The sequence below is a fragment of the Tribolium madens genome, unplaced genomic scaffold (genome assembly GCF_015345945.1).
Source record: "Tribolium madens isolate multiple individuals breed KSU strain unplaced genomic scaffold, Tmad_KSU_1.1 Scaffold_20;HRSCAF=117;Tcas5.2_LG4, whole genome shotgun sequence".
In the NCBI taxonomy this organism is placed as follows: domain Eukaryota; kingdom Metazoa; phylum Arthropoda; class Insecta; order Coleoptera; family Tenebrionidae; genus Tribolium; species Tribolium madens.
Genome location: NW_025400985.1, coordinates 14,391,292 through 14,411,711, shown reverse-complemented (window position 1 = coordinate 14,411,711; position 20,420 = coordinate 14,391,292). Strand labels below are relative to the sequence as shown.

At 33.9% G+C, this 20,420-nt stretch overlaps 1 protein-coding gene and 1 long non-coding RNA gene across 2 annotated transcripts; one reads left to right on the top strand and one right to left on the bottom strand.

Annotated features, from left to right (window-relative positions):
* Positions 1-300: 300 nt before the first annotated feature.
* Positions 301-17,204, top strand: LOC123005289. Its single transcript, XM_044398970.1, has 6 exons — positions 301-353; positions 9,433-9,523; positions 15,197-15,258; positions 15,784-16,278; positions 16,333-16,514; positions 16,672-17,204. Exons 1-6 carry the CDS (start codon positions 301-303, stop codon positions 17,202-17,204), a joined length of 1,416 nt encoding a protein of 471 aa, XP_044254905.1.
* A 1-nt stretch (position 17,205) lies between these two features.
* On the bottom strand, positions 17,206-18,551 carry LOC123005516. Its single transcript, XR_006412758.1, has 5 exons — positions 18,273-18,551; positions 18,087-18,221; positions 17,820-18,028; positions 17,697-17,767; positions 17,206-17,642 (listed from the first exon to the last, which is right to left on the bottom strand). It is a non-coding gene; the product is annotated as an uncharacterized LOC123005516 (long non-coding RNA).
* Positions 18,552-20,420: the final 1,869 nt, after the last annotated feature.

Here is a 20,420-nt window from a genome sequence, read left to right as displayed (position 1 = left end):
CCAACCTCACAGAAATACTTGAATACTGCCTCGTCGATGACCCGATACCACACAGGAACTTGCAATTCCAAAAAGTGTTTGGGTTGCATCGCCTATTCGGCTCGAAGTGTATACGTCGACCACAAATACCCAAATCGCCCAATCTTACACTACAATTTTGACAAGGACAGTTGGGCCTAAATATAAAAGGAAAGTTCGAAATTCAGTTGCCTTGAATCGAACTAATTTACTTAGTGGCCTGGGCTTTCACTTTATTTCGCGGGGTTCTAAAATTTGATCGTACTGATTTTGTCTGACATGATGGCGACCATGTCCATTTTTGGTTTCCATGTAATAAACGTCGTCAGGGATAAGTAATTGTTGATAAATTAGGAATACATCGATTGTCGTAGGTGACCATTCCGAGAAACTGTCTAAGCAATTTTTCGTTTTTGGTTGAGCAGCGTTGACATAACATGAACAATTTAACTTTTTCTTAAAGGAATACAGAGTTTGCGCTTTAGCAGCTTCAGAATTCAAGTTGTTCCACAAGTTAAATGATCGATTAGTTAAATAATTTTGTCTGATTGTGGTTTTAAATGGTTCTTTATCTTAAAATTGTGACCTCGGAGTCTATTGTCACTGTTTAGTGTTAAATAATTTGAAGTAATATCTAGAAAGAGACCATGAGTTAGTTGGAACATCTAAATCATATCTTCTCGTTCCTGTCTTTCTCTTAGCGAACAGACTTTCAAACGTGAGAATCTTTCTTTGTATGGAAGTATCGCTAGACCTGAAGGCCATCTTGTTACTGTATGTTATACTCGACTTAATTTCTCATCTTTTTCATACAACGGTCTCCAAACCGGAGCCACATACTCAATGTGGGGTCACATCACAAACAGTTTGGAACAGAATTCAACGGATGGCTTCGGAAAAGCTTTTTTTATTAAATACAGCACTGAATATGCTTTACGGGCTGCACTTAAACACTGATCACTCCAAGTTAGCTTGTTATCAACTACGACACCTAAATCTTTCTCAGAAACAACCTCGATCACATAATTATTTTTCAACTTGTACCGAATTTTTGGGTTTTTATTACCAAAATAAACTATACTACATTTCTGAAAATTAATTGGTAATAACCAAGTGTTGCACCAATTAACAACCTCATCTAAAGCGAATTGCAAGTTTACCTTATGAGGATTACCAAAACTCTTCAAATCATCTGCGTAAGCTACATGAGGACAATCTAGGCTTTCCAATAGATCAGAGGTGTAAATAACAGATAGCAGAGGACCCAGGATTGATCCTTGGGGATCCCCACTTGTCACAGGTTTCTCTTTTGAATCCAATTTCCCCACTCTGAATTATTTCAGTTTTTCTAGGATCTTTTTTGACATAATTATTACTGATAATAAAGTCAAGGTACGAGATTTCCTCTTTAGAGAATGTACACTTATTTTTATTTAGATGTATATTGTACTTCTGTTAACGTTGTAATACGGCTAGTAATCTTTCACCACATTGTTTTTTAGTTGATCCGTGTATTATAATATCATCGAAATAGGACGAGACGCCTGTTATACCAAATAATAGCCGATTTACCCGATAGGTACCGCAATGGGTTGAAATTGTTTGAATTTGCTGACTGGTTTCATCGAATGTTACATGCAAATAAGCTTTGAATAAATCGAGACGACAAAGGATTTCAAATTTTTCAACGGGTTAAGAACTTTGTCAAATATACGTATGGGGTAGTGTGCATCTTCTAGTTCTGGATTAACTGCTACTTTATAATCGATGCACAATCTCAAGGTTCCATCTGTTTTTGGTATTATTGCGAGAGGTGATCCTCAATCGCTTCTTTAGAGGTTATTGAGTTCGGTTTCAAGTTTATCTTAAAGTGCGTACGGAACTTCGCGTTCTTTGATAAAGACAGATTTTGAATTTTCCCTTAATTTTAATAAGGGATAAATCCTACTTTGGCAGTGAAAATTTCTGCATACTTGTTTTTGATTTCTGCTTTAGAATCATAGACATAGCGTTAATTTTTTTTATGAGACGAGCTGAGACCTTCATAGGTCTTTAAAGCTCGATTAAATTTAGTGTACATCTAAACGTTGTTGTTTCTAATTTCTTACGTAATTATGAAAACCAGTTTATTTTAGCATCAATATGTTTTTTGAAAGGTAGCACACTCGAAGTTGATATATGTTCTTCAGTAAGATTGTTCCAGTCACGACACACTCTGCTCGGAAGAAAAAATTCTCCAACTTTTGTATGAAACTTTTTTCTTTCTAATGTAAGACTATGACCTTGTAAACTTGAATTATTTCGAAACGTCTTGACTGCATTGGGATTAGTTTCATATATCGAAGTCTCGTGTAGTAGGGTGGTCGATGATTAAAACAATAAAAAAGTCTCGTAAATTTTCTTTGAATTTTTTCGATAGCATCTGCCTGGGACTTTAATTCAGGATACCAAATGCTGTTAGCATACAGTCTGTTATTGAAATGCGTTAAGAAAATTTAAACGGTGATAGAACTCATCTAAACAAATTACTTTGCTATTTACCATTTTTTCGAAAAATCTTTCTAAACCCAGATAAAATTTTAATTAGTTTGAACCTAAATTCTAGTACCCGCCAATGTCTCCCTGCGTACATTAAAAGCGAAAGAAGATAAAAACTTGATAGCCAAGTAAAAACCAATTTTTTATTCGTAGTAAGTGACAGTGACATTCCAAGTTACGCAACCACACTTGATCATTAATTAATAGAAACTTGCTTGATGCTGCAAATCCATTAGACGGGTCGGACGGTACATTTTTTAAATTGTTTCGTTTGAATAAGAAAGAGGCTCAATGTTTAATTAATGATTTATTTTTTAATGATTTATTTAATTTAGCTTCATGTAAACGGCGGCTTGCACCATGCTGCTATACCTTTTTTTTTGGTCATGGGAGTTATCAACTTGATAAACGATTATTTATTCAAAAATATGACGGCACACATGTAGCAATTTGAACAGGGGAATTATGCGCAAGACAAGACTGACAAGACCTCAACTTTACTTTTGTCAGTTGCCGTCTAGATATTTAATTTAAATAATCGCGTTTAATAGCTTTTCAAAAGATGAATATCAACACAAAAGTAAAAAATAATTAATAATATTGTAGTTTTGATGTTTAAAAGTATTTATATATTGTCAATAAAGTTAAATTAGATATTTTCAAAAGTATTGCGATGTGGCAACAGTGCTTTTTTTAACAGCCTTGTTATAAAAATTACTATAAGAATTTGTGTTAAATTTTTAACAGGCATGTTACAATTTAACATTTAACAGGACTGTTATTTTTAACACAAAAAGTACAGAATAGGCGTCAATATCGATATATTTAATTGTTAAATTTGTTGCCCCATTATCACTACGTTATTTAAGTTCGTTGCTTAGGTCAGTAAGATGCTTCAGCTGACGAGGCGTCTTGTCATCCCGTATAACAATCTGAGAGTAAAGAACATTGTTTCGAGAGAAGTTTTATTTTTAAGACAAAGCCGAGCCATTTCAGGAGTTTTAAAGCGCAATTTAAGGAGACGAGGTTTGTTATTTATTTTTTTACCGATTCGAGTAACATTCTCAGGAGAAACAACAAGGGATGCATCGAGAACCTCCAAAATGTCATTAGCAATATCAGCGTCACATTTGTTAGGATTTGGTTCTACATTGTAGAGAACTACATTTGTCGCACGGATAGCCCGTTCCACCGACTCATTAATAGTGTATTTCTCTTTTGAGGAACTTGAGGGAGAGACATGGTCTTAAATGAGTGCCTCAAGTTGAGACAGGCGTGTGTCAAATTAAGATTTTAATTCGTCGACAAGGTTTTTAATATCAGTAATCACGGAGAATGTGACATTGCAGCGGTTGCAGAAAACCTTAATATTTTTGGATTTAGGTTTAGAAATCAATTTAATTTCTTCCCGACTCATGTCCAATCCAATCAAAATGCAAGTACAATTTACAACTGTCACACTGTGTGTGGGAAGAGTTAGTAACAGAGTTGAAACAGTGACAGCAGTTACCTTTGCTCATATTTATTCTGTACTCAGTAAGCTGTTATAAATAAGCAAAGTTTATAATTAGTTAACTGATGACAAAGGTGCTAGAAAACAGTTACACCTTCTCCAATTTGGAGAGAATTGGGGCACACACACCCCGTCCCGGTTATCTCGCAGAGATAACTAATTCTGGGTAATTAAAAAAATCTAATTCAAGTTGAAGAAATAATTAACGGCTTAATATGTGTTTATTAGAAATTAAAAAGAAATAAAACAAAAAATAATTAAGTTTGAAAATGTAAGAAAAAAGAAAACAGAGAATTGGCACACGGCCATTTCTGCGACTTAAGAGGTCTAAAAAAAGCCCTGAACAGATGCAAAAGATAATATAATTTGTGATTGAAAGTTAAGTACTTGCCTATTACTAAAGCTTATCCAAAAAAGAAGCAATTAAAAGCACTATTTATTAAGAAATTAGCACAAACAAATGAGCACAGATCAACCATGCGTACACTATGGCTGTGACCCAATGTTCTTGATTTGGGTTTCCGCATTCGCTGTCGATTTCGTCTAATATTATTTTAAGTTGTCGAATTTAAGAACGACCTAAAATGGGTGGAAATTTTGAGTGAACTACAAACATAATTGCGTTACATTTTGTATTTTTATATGAAACTGGTACTTATGCCTAAAGTTTCGAATGTTTCATTTCGCGGGTTGAAGCGTTAAAGGGGTGAAATGACGTGATCGTACTGAATCATAGTCCCGAAGTAATTTTCACAATGAATACTTGATCTAATGCTACATGCGATAAGTGGATATGAAGTAGAAATTACAGAAGCTTAGGACAGAATTATTTTTTGCAAGATATCTGCATTTAATTTTTCCTTTCCGTCTAACATTAATTCCCTTATTCTTTGTTCGTGTTACAATAATACAAATATTACAAATCCGTTCATATTATTATATTAGTTATTTAGCCATTTGAATTTCAAAAGTTTTAATTTTACGGTGTTGGTTTGAAACTTTACAAATGACATCTGGTTGACATTATTTTAACGAAAAGTTGACCTTGACTTCACCAATTATACAAATTATAATTAGACGTACTACAAACGTCCTTTTGATGTACCACAAACGTTCGTTTGACGTACTATAAACGTCTCGTTCACGTACTGCAAACGTCATTTTAACGTAACAAAATGCCATTCCTGACGGTAATAAAAAATAAACCATTTTTTTCAAATATATTTATTGGTACACTTTTTGGTTACATTAACATTATCCACTACAACACTATATACAAAAAACAACAATCTTAATAAAAGAGTACACCTCGTGCCATTTTAATATAGTCATGACTTTTACATTGTAATCTTTTACACAGGAATGAAATATAAACGAAGTATGCATGGTATTTGATTTCTGTGTAAAAGGCAAATTGTAGCAAGCAGATCCTAATGACGTAATGACAAGTTTAGAGCCAAAATATAATAAATACACTGGCGGACACGGAATTTTGGACATCATTATGTCAGTTCAAAACATGTCAATGTATCAAGGGAATCGTATTTGGCCTTAAACTGAGTGATATTGCCACACAAAACAACTTCTGCTGGTAAAGCATTTCAAAGACCCTATTAGTTATGAAAAATTGCCTTGCGCTTGTACGGAAATTATCCTTGGATAGCTTAAAAGAGTGCCCTCTGGTACGTCTGTCGGGATGCAAAGGGAAGAGGTGTCTAATTGACGAATAGACATTTTTTAAAGAACAGAAGGCTGTTATCAAATCACCTCTTCTACGTCTTGCCAATAACTTCATAATTTGAAGCCTTCTGTCATAAGGCGGTCTCATAAGACGACCAAAGGGAATTCTTGTGGTGCGACGTTGCACAGCTTCCAAGGAATCTTGGAAGGACAAGGACAAGGAGTCCATGCACTGTTTGCGTACTCCAGAATAGGCCTCACATACGTTTTATAAAGTTTGGCAACTACAACAGGTTTTGAACCAGAACACACAACCAATGAGGTAAACAATTTTGTTTGCCTTTCTGATAACATTGGCAGCGTGCACAGAGCAGGAAAGGGTGGATGCAATTGTCGAGAATTGAGTCTACCTGAGCTAACTCGTTGTTAGCCATACAATAAGTGTGCCTTGGATTTTTTGACCCTAAATATAAAACAGAACATTTTTTTAACATTAAGCGGAAGCACCATGTGTCAGACCATTGACTCACCCCTGAGATATCTACTGCCAGGGTGGAATAGTTTTCACTGGTATTGTAAATTTTTACATCATCGGCATACATTAGAAAGCGAGATCACAAAACGTTTTTCAAATCTGCAGTAAACACGATAACTAATAGAGGCCCTAACACGGATCCTTGAGGAACACCATTCAAAACCTGGAAAGAACCACTAAGCATGTTGGCCACCTTAATTTTAGACAAACTTTAACTTAACTTAACTTTTCAGACAAAAAGGCGTTTATCCATAAAAGAAGTTGACCATTTATACCATAATGTTGCAATTTATACAACAGACGTTTCTTTGGTACCCTATCAAATGCCTTTGAAAAGTCAAGATAGACAACATCCACACAGTTTCCCGCATCCAGGTCCTTAGTCCAGTCGTTAAAGCTGCATAAAAGATTAGTAGAGGTTGATTTCCCAGATATAAAACCGTGCTGTTCTAACGGTACAGAGAGTGAAAACTTAACCATTTCACCATAAACGATGGATTCCATTTTTTTAACAACTAAACTAATTAAACTAACACGACGATAGTTCTCTGCATCAAATTTATCTCCTTTTTTATAAATTGGTGTAACTAGTGCTGTTTTCCAATCATTTGGTAATTTACCGACAACAAAAGATTGATTCATAAGAATGGATAAGGGTTTGCATAAAGAATTTGTGCAGTTTCTTAACAGACTAGCTATTATATTATCTGGGCCTGGAGATTTTGTGACATTTATTTTCTTCAACTAGTCCAAGACAACTTCTTCGGGAAAGTTAATTATATTGAGCTGTTTATCGTTAGAAATACTACCTAGTTTTGGTAACGACACGTGTGACTCCTCAACAAAAACTGGAGAAAGTTTTCGCAAAAACTTTTACTCCAGCTCATCCTTTGTAATCTGTCCATTAACGTCTTTAACCTGCAGAGTTTTTACTGGTCCCGATAACTTAGAACAAATGTACTTAAACAAAGCCTTGGGATTTTTTGATTCAGCAATATGCATTTCATACCCAGTCTTAGCTGCTTGGATAATGGATGAAGGCTTGTTGTAAAAAGTTCGATGCGCCGCATAATCGTCAACATGTTTAGTGCGTTTATATACTCTCCACAGCGCTCTCTTTTTCCTAATTTGTCGAAGAATGTAGTTGTTAATCCATGGCTTTTTTGACGATCTTTTAATCGTTTTGATTGACGTATTGGAAGAAACCAAACCAGTGAGTACTTTTTTAAAAGCATCCCAATTATGTTCTACTGAGGTAACTTTTAGCAAATGATCCCAATCAATTTCCTTAAGCTTTGAATTTAAATGGCGGTAATCAGTAACCACTTTCAAGAAGCTAATTGTTTTACCCTGAGAAATAAAACAAATCTGAAGATCAATTTTTAGTACTGCGTGATCAGATTTACCGATGGGATCCAAATACTCTAAGTTAGCAAAAGAAGTAGTATGTGGTTATAATAAGATCCAAAATTGACGCCTGCTGGTTAAATCTATATCGAGTTGGTTTAGTAACAATTTGATGTAAATGACTATTCACTAAAAAATTAATAAACAATTGAGAAGGAGCATGAGAGGAGGAAAAATTAGTCAAAGGCCACGTCAAATTTGGAATATTAAAATCTCCAAATATAAACAACTTATCGTACGAATTAGCTAACCTTGTTAGCGATTCAAAAAGGATTTTGTCGTCATTAAAATTAGTGTTTGGAGGCCGATATATGTATCCAAGAACGAATGTTACATTAGAGTTGCATACTTTCAGAAAACTTGATTCAACTCCTGGGATATCAGTGTCAAGTAAATTTAATTTAAAATTGGCTAAGATGAGATCTGATACATAAATACACACTCCACCACCTTTTCTACTATTTCGATCTTTCCTAAAAATAGTGTAATTGTTTAACGCAACCAAAGCATCAGGTATAACCGAAGACAACCATGTTTCCGTCAGTATTACAAAACCAGGTTTTTCCGAGCAAATGTAAGCAACCAACTCATTATATTTAGCTAACAGCGACGTTACGTTAGAATAGATTATAGTATTAATAAAATAATCCGAATCGAAATTAAAAAAAAACTGCAAATACCTGTAAAAAGAAAAAAACACATAAAACAAGAAACAAAACAATGTAGAACTAAGAGGGAATTACTTCTGGATGCATGGTATCACCATCTACTGAATCACCCGTTTTCTCTCGTATTCTCGAGAGCTTTTTTAAGTTTTCGGCTGATTTTTTTTTACACGGTTTTGAATACTCTTGTGGGCAAGAATGGGAAATACATCGTACAACAACGCACCTACACCTTCAAAATCGTCGGTGTATGAACGAATAAGCTCCAATATGTTTGGTTCACCAGCCGCCTTATCTACAAGATCTGTTGTCTCAGAGAAGCTAATGAGCATTTTCAATTAAATCCTTTGCTGGTGCCAACAGCTCGGATGTTGGGGTTACACTCTCCGTAGAATCGTAAGACTCAAGTTTTTTTGGTTTGCTGGACTGGATTACACTAGTCTACGAGGTACCAGGAAGCAAAGTTTCGTTAACTACGCGTACGCGTACGTACGCCAATCGACTGCGGGAGATAACTTGAAATAAAAACAAGCTACTATCGAATCCCAAACTTGTTATCAGATGAACGGAAAACTAAACTCGACTTTTAAGCAATCACGCAACAATGTGGAAGCGAACAAACTTACCACCCCAAAGAGAACATCTTTGGGGAGCAATCCATCGAAAAGATATGAATTTGTCTCAATAAAACCCCTTGAAAATCACTTCAATAAAGGAGAACTTTTATCGGCACGTTAACACTCGCGATTCGATACTAGGAATATGATTGACGTTTGAAACTAAAATTTGAAAGTTTTAGTTGTTTGGCGTCGATTTTCGGAAACAAAAATGCCAGCAATACGTGTTTTTATATAAGTTCAATAAATTATTTTGATTTGTTGTTATTTTTTCTGTAGCTATCAGGATAAAGGTTACAAAAACCGAAAGTGAGGTTAGTTGCCTAAGGCCCATTTTACATTTTTATGTCACTCGAATGACAAATCGTCCAAAATTCCGTGTCCGCCATCTCTCTATCCTAAATACTATGTGAACTCAAAAGTGTTTTTACCTGTAAAATATGCAAAATTATTATTGAGCTGCGAATTCAAATTCAAACTTGTGTTGGATTCCAGTTCTTTTCATCAGGAGCCCATGGTATTAATAAAAATCATTTTGCAAGTTAAAAAGGTATATGAATAGCTTACAGTATTTCTTAAGTACAGTCAAACTTCGATAACTCGAACCGAACTGCCACGAAAAATAGTTCGAAATATAAAGAATTCGAGTTATCAGACTTAAATGAAAAATACAGCTATATTGAACCACTTAACGGCTTTATCCACATTTTCAAATGTTCATTTTTTTCGGTCTTTTGCAGTTTTGGCTAACAGTACCCTCTTCGATTGCCTTAATAACTTTTTTATTATACCTGCATCATAATCACTGATTAAAACACGCAAAAGCGTGCATAAAGGGGCCTTTAAAGCTCTAGTGCTTTAAAGTTGCCATGGTAACAATAAATTTAGTTAGAAATTTAGATAATGCTAACACGAACGAATTTATTTATTTATTGAAACACACATGAATCGTACAATTAGTGTGAATTTTTTAGCATCTGGAAGCTTTATATAGGTCGCAACAAGAGACGGATATTGACCAAACAACTATTTTGATTGAAGTGGATTCTTCAATATAGCCACTACGCAACTTGCCACTACGTACTTGCACTACGCAAATTTTGATTTTTCCGGAATTAATCGCAGTTCTGCTTGTTCTGCTAGCCTTTTAATATCTTCACTCAATTTCTGAACTGATTTTTACAAACGTCTAAAAATGTACATAACAACGTAAACTAGTAACCATAGATGAATATTTTATATAGGGTATATAGATGGCGTACTCATGTACAACTTTTTGAACTCGTAAAGCAGCGCCTCTGTAGTTTGGACGCTCAACTAAATATAAAAAAGCGGGCTTTTTGAATGGGTTAAATAATGCTTATTGGTAAAAAAACAGATCCATTGGGAGTGGGAAGGAAAAATAAAAGTTAAAAAATTATTAAAGTAATTTAATATCAAAATATGAAATAAATGTTAGACAATGTTCATGACGAAAGCACAAAAATATTCATAGTAATTACTAATTACAATAAGACAAAGATTATGAAGGTTTTTCTTTACCTTAAACATCAATAATTTAAAATAGCAAGAGGAAAAACGGTTTCGCTTTCTGCTTTATGTTTAAATTCAACTATGTGATTCTCAAATTTATCTTTTATAGGTACATCAAAAACAATTAGACAAATGTACACAATATCTTAATTGACATTGCAGTTCCAAACACTCACAGCATATCAAACAAAAATTTCTAAATACATGATTCTTGCTAATAAAATTAAAAACATGTGAAACATGAAAAATGTTAAAATAGTAAGTACCAATAATATTTTCCCCAATTATAGTTATACCAAACAATTTAAAAGTAAATCTTGAACTTTTAAAATTAAATTCAAATGTAATTATTTTGAGATTTAAAAAGCAGTCCTTTTATAAACTTATAATATTGTTAGGAAATGTCTTAATATTAACGAAATTCATATTAACATAAACAATAATAACTTAATAATAATTCAATAGGTTACGAGGCGGCAGATCTGTAGTGATGCTCGATTAGAAAATTTAGAGGGTTTTTCTTACATTAATCTCATTTCAAACAATTCATCAACATCATTACTTGATAGCAATATCTGTAATGGTGAATTTTGCCTGACTGCTGGTCTAAAACGACGGGTCAGTAGAGTGTAAAGGTTGTGGAAATTATTTGTCAGAAAATTATGTATGTCTTGAATCATTTTCTGCCAAATAGTGTCTACTTCTTTTGCCATAATAATAATAATAAAAATCTTGACGAGTAGATACACTTTAAAAAAGAGTCTGTTAGATTATTTACTTATTTAGGAACTCCTGGAGTTAAAACTTTTTTTTTTGTTGCAATATTTTAAATATCTATCTCTAGCAGCCACTTTAATTGCATCTTTTGATCAATTCTACTTTCTTTCCCAATTAGGATTTTATTTATATTTTTTACCCAGCTAAAAATGAAAAGTCGTACAGACAAATTTATAAATTTTTTTTATCACGTCATGTTCCGTGCAGTTACGAGTATCTCTATCATCTATAAATATTCTAAATAATTCGTCGCATATTGTTGCTTTCAGACCTCTTTTTTGACAACATTTTGGTAGTATTTCAGATACTTTTACCTTAATTGAAGAAAAGAAAAAAGATATTTTTGCATGTAGGACGTCCCTGAAGCTTTAATTTTTTGATAATGTAACCTGCTACGTAAGAATCACTTAGTCGACTTATATCGACAATAGAAGAAGCACCGTCTTTCCTACTTTGCGCCTTACAATTTTCGGTTTCTCCCTTTTCAAAAAAATACATTCTACTTTTTTTCTCTGTTGACTCTAAATCGAATAAAGAATTCAGATCTTGCAAACACTGACCAGAATTATCTTCTTCGCAGTTAGAGCCAACAGATTTACTAGATGTCAAATTGTTAATTAGCAATGTTTTAAAAGCCGCCACAAATGCCGAACAGGTGGGATTGTTACTGCGAAGTGCGTGACTCCTTACACAACCAAAAAAATTTTCAAGAGGATCCTGATTAAAATTGCGAGTTAAGAGGGCACTACTACCCTCTACACTCATTTTTTTATATATTTCTTGAAAACCCTTCAAGGTTGCAATCCAATTTTTTATAGATGGAGGAAGATGCTTTTTACCACCGTGGTCCATAAAGTACATACTACTAAAAACTTTAATAGCTGCTGACCATAACTGATGATGTGGTGAATATTTTTTGACTGCTGCTCTGTAAATTTTGCCATTATTAACTTCGAAACAGCTTGCATTGACGCTGTCGAAAACTTCGTCGAAGAATAATAACACATCAGCAGTTTGTTGTGCTGTTTCATCTAAAATTCTGCACTGAGGAGCTGTAAATTTGAAAACAGAACATAATAAATTACTGCTTACAAAAAATACACTAACATGCAAATTTTCTCATAATTGCAGATACTCTTTGACTAAACACTTGTGCTGCCATTTTCACCTTCATTTTTGGTATTTTGTCAGACAGCACGTGTTCCGCAGTTAATTTAGGTAGAACCCTAATATTTTGTTCTCCCGGATCAGCTTCAAAAAGTTGTAGTATATYCTTCCACTTTGCGACAACTGCTTTACCATTTATGGTGCAATGGAGGTCTTTCGTTAAAAGGTTGTTCCTTATACCTTTCAATAAATGTGGTGGGTCAAAAAGTGGAATAATTGGCTCTCCATCAATTTCAAAGCAGTTGCCTTTCCACTCCTTCCCACTCCTCATAAAGGCTGCTTTTGTGTCTTCTATTAATTTTTTTATAGCAGCTTCATTTGAAGTTCCTTGGACACAAATTGTCGACACCACATTAAGTCCAGCAAGTCTGACTTCTCTTACTATTTCTTTAATCATTCTCATCAAATCTGCAGTTTTAGTCTGGGTCTTCGAGAACATATAAGCCACAGGCTGCTTAAACTTTTTTCTTATACCTCTAAGCATAAAAACTAACACATGGTCAGCAATATTTGGCTTGTCTTCTCCATCTCCATTATCTTCGAAGCCAATTACTCTGTCTTCACTTTCTAAGTATTTTAGCGAAGGCATAATACTCATCTCATCGAAGAGTAGCGAACAATATCGATGTGATTTATGTAATTTTTTTACTGAGTTCTTTAAGTTTTCGAAAAGACCTTTGTTGAGACCTGTATTTAAAGTGACTCGCTGTAGCAAAGCAGTCAGAGTTTTTCTTGCCGGAAGAACAAATAATTTTTGTAGCAAGCGATATGCTTTAGGACTTTGTTTATACATCGATAAAGAAAGAATCTTTTCTTCTAACGTGAAACGCCTTCCTTTGGCTTTTTTTACAGTTTCTCGCATTTGCAAGCTAGTAAATATCTTTGCCGCTGTCGTCATATTATTGCTAACTTTTTTGAATGCAGAATCCTTTGATAAAATTCTTGCAGCTGTTAACCGGCTTTTAAAACCACGACATTTTTGATTTAAGCGCCTAACTTTTTGTTTCAGTGCACATGCAGCACTATAAAAATGAGCAGCTTTTGGTGACAAGTATCTTGCTCTCGTAACACCAATACTATTTAGAAGACCTCAGGAACTATTATACCCTATTTAATTAAAATGTGTTGTACTTTTTTTAGTTTAATTGATGTATTCACCATTTTTTTGTTTTCTTAGTGTGCTTGAGTTGTTTGATTTTTCGACTGCATTTCTGCATAGTGATTGGCTGTCGATATTTAATTGAACAGCTGAAACGTAAACAATAAAATATATTTTGCTTATGTCTAATTAAGTAAAATAAAAAAAAAAATATGTTAATATTAAAATTAATACGTTTCAATATTACCTAGCTTTTTTCTGGGTGGACCATCGATACTCGTAGAATATGTTGAAGGAATGGATTCTACCACTTCAGCATTTTTAGTCTCATCATTTTCATAAATGACCACTACAAAAAATTGAAATTATCATAAAAAATGAGTGCTTATATGGACTTTTATAACAAATATTATAAATTTATTTATAATATAATATAATTTTTTTAATCTATTAATACTTGGTAAGAACAACGTTGGAACAGCCGTCCTCAGAAGAGATTTTTTTCCTGGATTGAAAAAATTTTCTGAAAAGTGACACCTACAGATTCTTTGCTTGTCATAAATATCTTCAAGACTCATGTTAGTGAGTTTACCACCAATAATAGAAATCCATTGACGTAGCATTGACTCTTCTTTTCGAGGATTTGGTAACCGGTAACGTTCATTACCTGTCATTGAAAAAATTTAAATAATTTAAACCTTCCAACCGTACAAAATTAAGGTACAAAAAATATTAATAGTTATTTTACCAAGAATTCGAAACCAAATTATACATTATCTTTATATTGTGCTAATTGAAAAGATTATTAATTTAATTTTAAATGAAAAAAAATGTAATAAGCAAATGATGTCTAGCAAAAATAAACAATTTTTATTATACGACTTATTTATACTATATATTGTTACTTAAAATGAAAATTAATAAATTAGTTCCATGAGTTTTATTAAGATAATGAAAGTACGAGTAAAGCATTAAGAACTAAAAAGTATTGTAAAACTAAAATAATTATTATGCACAGGTAAAATAAATATTAAAACATCCAGATAGGAAAATATTAATTAATATTATTAATAAAACTTACCTTTATGATTACAACCAGGCACACAACATTTATGAGCACCCATATTTTATTTTTGAGCACGAATTAAACTTGCGAAACTAGATAAACTACGTGAAATATCAAAAATGGCAAAATAAACTAATTCAACTAAGAAAAATAACTAAACTACACTTAACAGAAAACTAAGAATTAGGAAACGTAATAAACAGTAATTGAAATCTTGGTTTGGCCAAAAACTACACGTAAGTACTTTGATCGATTTCACCGTCAAAATTTGATTGACGATGCCAAACCGCCAAAATTTATATTTCCAAATTTCGATCTGAGCGCCTCTGGTGTTTGGACGCTAAATTAAATTCATAGACTGAATTCAGTAATCTAAGAGATCATAGCATGCTAGTAACCGTCTCTACGAAAACGATTCACAAACAACCTTTGATAATTTTATTGTGTGAATTCACATTTTTTCAATGGTCATAAAAGATCGTAAATGGGCAGGTATAATAAAAAATAGCGTATAACACTCGTTTATAAGCGCCTTTAAAACACTTAAATTAAATTCTGCAAAGTTATAAACAAACTTCCAGGAAGAGTTCGATTTATCGAGTGAGAAGAACATCTTATGCTGTCGAGTTATCGAGAAATTCGAGTAATAAAAGTGCTAATTTAATGGGTCATTTACATGGAAAGTGTTTTGATGATGATGCTGGTGCGCCGCCGCACAATGTTGTGTTAGAATATGCCTTGTTGATCGATATAATATATATGGTGTACGATGGATGGACGATTTATATCTACTATTATTATATACATACCTTGAAACGATGACAGAACTGTCGATGTTCGTCGTAATTTCAACTTGGTCGCGATTTAAGGGCACGTACATTTGGTTGATGATGAGTTTTTTTTTTTAATTTGGCGTCAAAGCTATCCATGAAAGTTCGATTGTGAACAAACTATTCTATTGAAAGTTATTTAAAATTGTGGTCCGTTCACAACTCACTCATGTCACCGCCAACTATGACGCCAAATTTAAATAAACACCTTTTATAAGTTTTGCATTCGCCGCCTATGACTTTCGAGTTATCTGCTCCGCCCGTAGACTACCTCACCCTTTCCCGACCGCTCAACTTTGGGTGTACGCACAATACTTGTTGTTAAGCCTGATTTATAGATTGACGCCCGTTCGTACAACGCAACCGCTAGCGCAAACGTTGACGTTTCACGGATGTTGTCTCAGACAGACCATTTTATATATTACCGAAGCGTGTTCGGTGCGCAAGCGCAAAGTAGGAGAATTGACAGCCGACAATAGTGAAATTGTGATTGTGACGTGTGATAGTACGAGTAGTATAATGACGAATAAAAATGCAAACTATTTACTAGCTGCTGCAGGGTTGCTTATGTTAACTGCAGCTTATTATGGTGGAACCAAGAGAATAACAAGATGCTGGAAAACGCGACCTATATATACCACACGTCGGAAAAATGGTTTCTATCGAGCATCATTCCTTCCAATGAAAAAACAAGATTCGGAGCAGTTCTTTAAGTACACCAGGATGACTGTACAAGTTTTCGACCATTTTTGTCAACAACTAAAGGAAAAACTTGTAAAGAGACGAATATCCGATGGGATTTGCCCTGAAGAGAAAATTGCAATCACCCTACAGTAAGGAAGCATTTTGTTTAGAAATACGATTATTGATATTTAAACGTTTTGCAGATATTTGTCGCAAGGAGTTAGTATGCAAAGCCTAGCCTGGACTTACAAAATGGGATTAACAACAGTACATTCAATTATTCATGAAGTATGTAAAGTAATATGGGACGTACTCGCTCCACAATATCTCAGCGAGCCAAGCACCGAGGAATGGCAACACATCAATATACAAGCACCAGCCAACAGTGGATCTTTATTTTTCAATTATAAAAAAAACTCACAGCATAGTATTATTGGCATCATGTGATGCACAGTATATGTTCAAGTTAGTTGATATAGGTGCATATGGTTCTCAAAGTGATGGTGGTATTTTTAAAAATAGTGTTTTTGGGCAGCGATTAGATTCTGGCTCACTTAATGTTCCTAAAGATACTTACATTCCGAATACAAGTGTTAAAGTGCCATATGCTCTAGTTGCTGATAAAGCATTTCCCCAGAAAAAGTATATAATGCGTCCTTATGGAGGACGACATTTAAGTATGGAAAAAAGAATTTTCAATTATCGTCTGTCCCGTGCAAGAAGAATGATCGAAAACACATTTGGTATTATGGTAGCAAGATGGCGCATTTTAAAACAAACAATTGTTGCTGATGTAACAAACAACGATCATATGGTTAAAGCAGTGGTTGTGTTACATAATTTTTGTCTACAACAAGGATGTTGTAACATTTACTGTCCTTCTGGATATGTTGATGTAGATGACAAAGACAATGGACAATGGAGATCTGAAATTAAACCTCTGCCATCTGTTGGAAGGGTATCAACCAATACTGCTACTAGATTATGTTACCACATCCGAGACCTGGTTTGCGAATATTTTTCCTCAAATGTAGGGGCTCTTCCATGGCAAAATGAAAGGGCATTGAGAAGATAAATAAATAATAAAGCTTTTATAAAAATATCTATGTTTTTTTTAAAAAAGTGTATCTTTGTAATTACGAAATTATAAATACATATAAAACGATATCGTGTTTATAAGTCTTCCAGCAACAGCACAATTGCTCTTCTTTTAGCTGAGCGTTGTTCCGCGTTCAGTTCTTGTAACCTTTCGGCAACATACTGCCCAAAAGCACTGTCTGTGTTGAGTTTTTGTGAACCCTGATCAGGTTGAATTTTAGACACAATGTCACGAGCAACCTGTACTAGATCATTGGTCACCTTATTTTTATTCTGTTTGGATGATCCTCGTGATGCGGGAGTCGTCAAGGCAGTAGTGCAGTGTACAGAGATGGGTGTAGTGCAGTCTATTGTGTGGGCTGCAGAGGGGGGCGTCTTACTCTTTTCTTCTAAGAAGAAATTTTCAGTGTAGATTCTACAACATTAATTTAGTTATTTTAGTGCTGGCAAACCTTTATTATCAACTTACAGCGGATCTGTTGGTGATAGATCATTATTTATTTCATTCAAAAAGCTGTGTATTCTCTGTGTTCGATGTACCTATAACAAACAATTCATAAAACTGTGTGTATTGAATATTGCTAATACATACTTGTTGATGCTACTGAATCTGAAGATGACAATCTTTTAGCAGCAGTAGCAGTGTAAGTGTTTCGAGGTGGGGGGCCAAAAACCTCATATTTTTCATGTATGGCCACGTATAGTCACTTTCACATTCTTGACCTGAGTGCGTAATTACCTTTTTTTTCTCTCTAACATACCGGTCTCTTAAATTCTTCCATAGTTTCCGGCATTGTTCGCCTAACAACAATAACAGTACATTATATAGTTTTTACTAATTAACTTCATAACAATTTACCAGTTATATGCAAGATGTCTCCAATTTTATCAAAACTTTTTTGTTTTACCAAGTCATCTTTAAATAACCGATTGGCTTTGTCATAAATATGCGGTTCTTCCCGAATTAAATCAATCAACAGAGCGATATCTATGCCTAAAAGTTTTTTAAGGTTATGATTGCTTACGTTATCAAATTGTTACTTACGTGATCCTTCCATAAGTACAGCGAACAATACAACCAATCGCAAATTGTCGAGAATACTCAGAATATAACAAATTAACTAACTGGTGAACACAATTCACAAAGCAGGTGATGAACGAACAATGACAATGGCGGAATATCCGTTGTTAGACATGTGCGCCAAATTCGAATCTCTGCCCTGTGATTGGTCGAGTTTAACCGTCGACACGCGAAAGTTGGATCTTGGCCAACTGTGGCGTCAACGCTTGCGCTGCAGCGCTTACGTTTGCAGCTGTAGGCAGTTTATAAATACTATCATTTGAACAACGAAATTTAACTCGGTACGTTTGCGCTAGCGGTTGCGTTATACGAACGGGTGTCAATCTTTAAATCAGGCTTTATTGTTGAAAGTGATTTAAAATAATAATTATTATTACACTGGAGCAATAGTGCAATTAGTAAAAACTAATGTTAGGGTAAGAGTACCAATTGTGGCCAGTTTTCCAGTTTAAGACATTTGTTGACTTCATGGTTTAGTCATTTTAATAATTTTTAATGAATTTTGAAATAGCTAGCGGAACGTGAAAGAGTTTTTACCCGTTAATCAGAAGTAAGATGTAAAAAAAAGACAGAACGTGTTTTAGTGTAGAAATTAATTATTTACTTGAAAAAGTCCAAAATCACCATTTGTGGCCACTTTATCACTAGTTGTGGCCATCACTTGTTCCTGTTGTGGCCATAGTCTTTACTCAAAAAAAAAAAAATGCTGGTGTAACATTAAAATAAAGGTTATTTATTATACCTAGTAGGTGGTATTATTTATATAGTATTGTAGTATAGTTGAGATAGTTATAACAAAAATACAAAAATATTTTAAAAAACAATCAAAATAAACAAACAAAGAAACAAACTCTATAATTACGTTTTATCACACAGACATGAGAACAAAAACTTTTTAGCGTATATACAGGTGCGCCTGAACTCGCGCCTCAAAGAAAAATGTCATATAAGGTAAGATACCAGGAACATGGAAAAAATTAAAAAAAAATATCTATAAAAATTTCGAAGTTATGAGGCTTTAAAGTTTACACTTTGACTCTACACGGTGCGCCAGAACTCGCGCCCCAGAGGAAAATTTCAGGTAAGATAAGATACGAGGAACATGGAAAAAATGTATAAAAAAGTCTATCTGTCAAAAAATTTTGCCATTTGTTTTTTGACATTTGACATTTTTTTATGTCTATTTAATAATACTGATGATCTTGTATATGTTTTTTTTACAATTATTTAGTAAAGGCACAAAAATTTTGACAATAAAAGCCACAAATGACATTGAACAGAGTTACAATTTAGGATACAGCTTCCTTGTTTCCTCTTTTAATAGCCTATAGCAAAAAAATTGGAAAATAATTTTTGCAACTGAAATAAATAGAGTCAAAGTGCAAATTTTAAACCCTCATAACTTCGAAATTTTTATAGATAAAATTTTTTTAACATTTTTTCCATGTTCCTGGTATCTTACCTTATATGGCATTATTTTCTGGGGCGCGAGTTCTGGCGCACCCTGTATTTATTTCTGTTGGAAAAATAATTTTCCAAGTTTTTTTGCTATAGGCTAATAAAAGAGGAAACAAAGAAGCTGTATCCTAAATTGTAACTCTGTTCAATGTCATTTGTGGCTTTTATTGACAAAATTTTTGTGCCTTTACTAAATAATTGTAAAAAACATATACAAGATCATCAGTATCATTAAATAGATATAAAAAAATGTCAAATGTCAAAAAATAAATGTCAAATTTTTTTGACAGATAGAATTTTTTAAACATTTTTTTCATGTTCCTGGTATCTTATCTTACTTGAAATGTTTCTTTTGAGTGCGAGTTCTGGCGCACCCTGTATACGAAGTGTATCAAAATTTTAAAAATCAACTTCTTTCATTTCGGGTACATCATAGTGCTGTACGTCCCGGATGGATCAAAAACCGGTTACGGATTAGATCCGGATCAAATCCGGATTGCGATAGAAAAAAATCCGGACCGTAAATCCGGATCAAATCCGGACCACTATAACGGATCGTATCCGGATCAGATCCGGATCACTGTAACGGATCGTATCCGGATCAGATGATCTGGACCACTAAAACGGCTCGTACCTACCTAATAAAAATCTAAG

Coding starts and splice junctions, on each gene's coding strand:
- LOC123005289 (XM_044398970.1), top strand. CDS start 301: ATGGCGACCATGTCCATTTTTGGTTTCCATGTAATAAACGTCGTCAGG. Junction 354..9,432: donor ATAAACGTCGTCAGGGATAA/GTAATTGTTGAT, acceptor ATTATTATTGAG/CTGCGAATTCAAATTCAAAC. Junction 16,515..16,671: donor TATACAAGCACCAGCCAACA/GTGGATCTTTAT, acceptor GGCAGCGATTAG/ATTCTGGCTCACTTAATGTT.